Source organism: Mytilinidion resinicola (genome assembly GCF_010093595.1).
Source record: "Mytilinidion resinicola strain CBS 304.34 unplaced genomic scaffold BDZ99scaffold_54, whole genome shotgun sequence".
Lineage (NCBI taxonomy): Eukaryota > Fungi > Ascomycota > Dothideomycetes > Mytilinidiales > Mytilinidiaceae > Mytilinidion > Mytilinidion resinicola.
Genome location: NW_022985490.1, coordinates 1 through 2,934, shown reverse-complemented (window position 1 = coordinate 2,934; position 2,934 = coordinate 1). Strand labels below are relative to the sequence as shown.

General features: G+C 50.5%; 1 protein-coding gene across 1 annotated transcript; it reads right to left on the bottom strand.

Annotated features, from left to right (window-relative positions):
• Nucleotides 1-1,449: 1,449 nt before the first annotated feature.
• Nucleotides 1,450-2,718, bottom strand: BDZ99DRAFT_403772 (uncharacterized protein; the record flags this gene model as incomplete). Its single annotated transcript, XM_033716366.1, has 1 exon — nucleotides 1,450-2,718. A coding segment is annotated over one exon (1,269 nt), but the record flags the coding sequence as incomplete, so codon positions are not given.
• Nucleotides 2,719-2,934: the final 216 nt, after the last annotated feature.

The window sequence follows — 2,934 nt, the reverse complement described above, 5'->3', positions numbered from 1 at the left end:
CGTAGGTGTAGGCAGGCCAGGTGTGGTTTCCGCAGACGAATGTTCGCTGTCTGATTCGGTTGATAGCTGTTGAGGCTGTTGCCGCGGACGTACGATGATGGTGTCTAGTAATTCGTCGTCACTGTCACCGTCAACGCTGTATACGCGTGGTTCTCGTTGTTGTTCCTGTTCCTGCTCATCGTATTCCAGCGTTCGTACGAGCTGTTCAATAGGCACCTGCAATTCGGCTGCGAGGTCTATCTCCGTACGGTTGTAGAATTTTTCTTCATCAAATATAACATCCCGTGTTCGTACGGCCTTCTCTAGGCTGGGGACCCAGATAAGATAGATGTTTGATGATTCGTAGCCCACTAGGTAGCCTATGTGTGCACGGGGCGTAGTCTTCGGCACTTTGGGTAGGTGCTTTTTCAGCGTATAGGCACGGCAGCCGAATACCCGTAGGTGGGCAATACTTGGGTTAACCGGCGTGATTCCCAGGCCCTCCTGCATGGCAATCCAGGGGGTTTTCCATCCGATGGATTCCGTAGGCGTCCTGTTAAGTAGATAGGCAGCTGTATTATATAGGAATGGCCAGAGATTTCCAGGTAGGTTGCACTGCGCGCGCAGGCAACGGGCCTTGAGAATGAGGATTCCACCTGCACGTTCTGCGCCACCATTCTGCGTATAGTTTCCTGGCGTTGATTGTTCTAGGACGATTCCACGTTCACGTATCCAGACACGAAATGGATGATCTTCACGGCTGCCTAGGGTGCGTTCGCCATCAGTCTTCAGGAATCGAACAGTAACGCCGGGGAATTGAGTTTCCAGCTTAGCTACTTCTTCCATTAGGGCCTGGGGCAGTTCGCTTGGCGTGTTGATGTTCCTGGTCACGTGATACTTCGTGGATTCGCACCAGAGATGTAGACATTTGGTATTGTCGTTGAATCCGGGTTCTTCAAATATCATATCGAAATGTAGCCGTTCGAACGGCCGTGTAGCATGCCGCGTAGGTGAGACACGTGAAATTTGCTGTGTGATTTTGCTAACGGCGCATTGTTCGCATTCGTGTATTGCCGGGCCTAGCAATTGAACGTCTCCTTGTGCATCTGGGAGAACGGCTGCTGTTAACTTCTGTACGGCTTTTGGGCCTGCGTGGCCTAGCCGACGATGCCATAGTAGCCCTAGGGCTGTTACTGATGGCTGGAGTTCCACAGGTCGTGCGGAGTATGCCCCTCGTGCTGGTGGGCGTGCGATGCGTGGCTGTGTGATGTATGCAGAGATGTCATTTTCCATTTGGATGTTCTCTGGTTCGATGAATTGGATAACGTTTTGCCCAGCTTTCTCTTGGAGTTTCGCCCAGATAACTTCCCTGCCGTAGTCTAGGCTGTATAGGAAATTCTGTTCGTTGTTCCAGAACACCCCTTTGGCGTTTAGTTTTCGGAGGGAGACGATGTTCACGTTGAACCCTGGAATATAGGCGGAATCGGAAAGCATGGCGTAGTGTATGCCATTTGAGCTTTCTAGTGCGATTTTTGCTGTCCCGAATCCCGTGATAGATTCTACACCCTTTCCTGTGTAGCACGCAATGTCTGTTTGTTCAATATTGCCCGTAAACCAATGCGCAGCATTGAACACGTGCGTTGTAGCACCTGAATCCAGGATAACAGAATTCCGTAGCTGATACGGTGGGGCCGTTGAAAACAAAGCTGGTGGAGTAGAGGAACGATCTGGTGCTGAGAATGCAACTGCGAATGCAGAGATAGCCCCAGGAGTAGGGCCCTTAAATTCCTCCTGCATCTTTCGAATCCGCTCCTGGTTCTTTGGATGCTGTTGCTCAAGTGCTTTTTTCACTTTTCCCTGAATTCCTGTATCCATCTGCCAGCCCGTAGGACGTTTTTTGGCACAGATATACGGGCAGTTACGCCATAGATGGGTTTCTCCGCATAGGCACGGCGTCAGGGCCCTAGGGGAATTGGTTTTTGGTTTGATTTCCTGGCCCTGCAACGTAGTGGCATAGGCCGAGTGGGAGTCCTTGCCCTGGGACGCTAGTTTCTCGTGCCGCTGCATTCGAAACTTGCTGACTAGATCTGCTAGGCTAGGTGCTGATTCTTTGGCATCCGTTCGGCGTATCATCTCCTGGCGCCAGTAGCCTGCAAATTCTGGATGTTTTCCCATTAGGGACAGTAGAAAGTCAATTTGGGCACGGTTGCCGATGGCCTCAGGCAGCTGTAGTCTTGATGCATCACTGTACAACGTTTCCCAGTCCATTAGCCATTTTTCTATAGTCCGCTCAGCGGGGTAGTGCTTCTGCTTCTGCCACAGGTTGTAGATTTCGTTCCGGCGTGCTTCGTCTGATGGCGCGATGGATTTCTTGAGCTTAGCAAGTAGATCGCGTGCTGATGAGATGCCGTAGGTATACGTGGTGTATTTCGTATCTACAGTTTGTAGGATGAAAATACGTAGGTCCTGCAGTGATTCCTTCTGCTTGTCGAATAGGACCTTGTTGTCCTTGTATTCATCATATGTCATCTTCCAGGTCATTTGCGCGGCGAACGTACTGTCGTCAGCTGCTGGGGGCGCGGGCTTTGTAGGTTCTGGAAGCATTTCATCGGCATGTGCATCTGTTTTTGATGGATCGATGATGCCCCAGATTCCCTTTCGTTCGGCCTTTGCCTGGATAATTTGAATCCAAGATTCCCATACGGTTGGCGACGAGAGGATGACGTTTTCTGTCGGCATTGTGGAAGACGTGATGGAAGACGTGATGGGAGAATAACAAGGTTGGTTATGGAGGATTGTGGATCGAGAGTCTATCGAATGCTGATTGCGTTGATCGGTGATGCAGGCGATGATCCGTATGAGTTTTCCGGGCTCATAACACTCAGGTTGAAAATTGATGTGAACTCTGTCTTATTTCGGGGGCCCGAAGGCCAAACTATATACTACGTAGGAAGT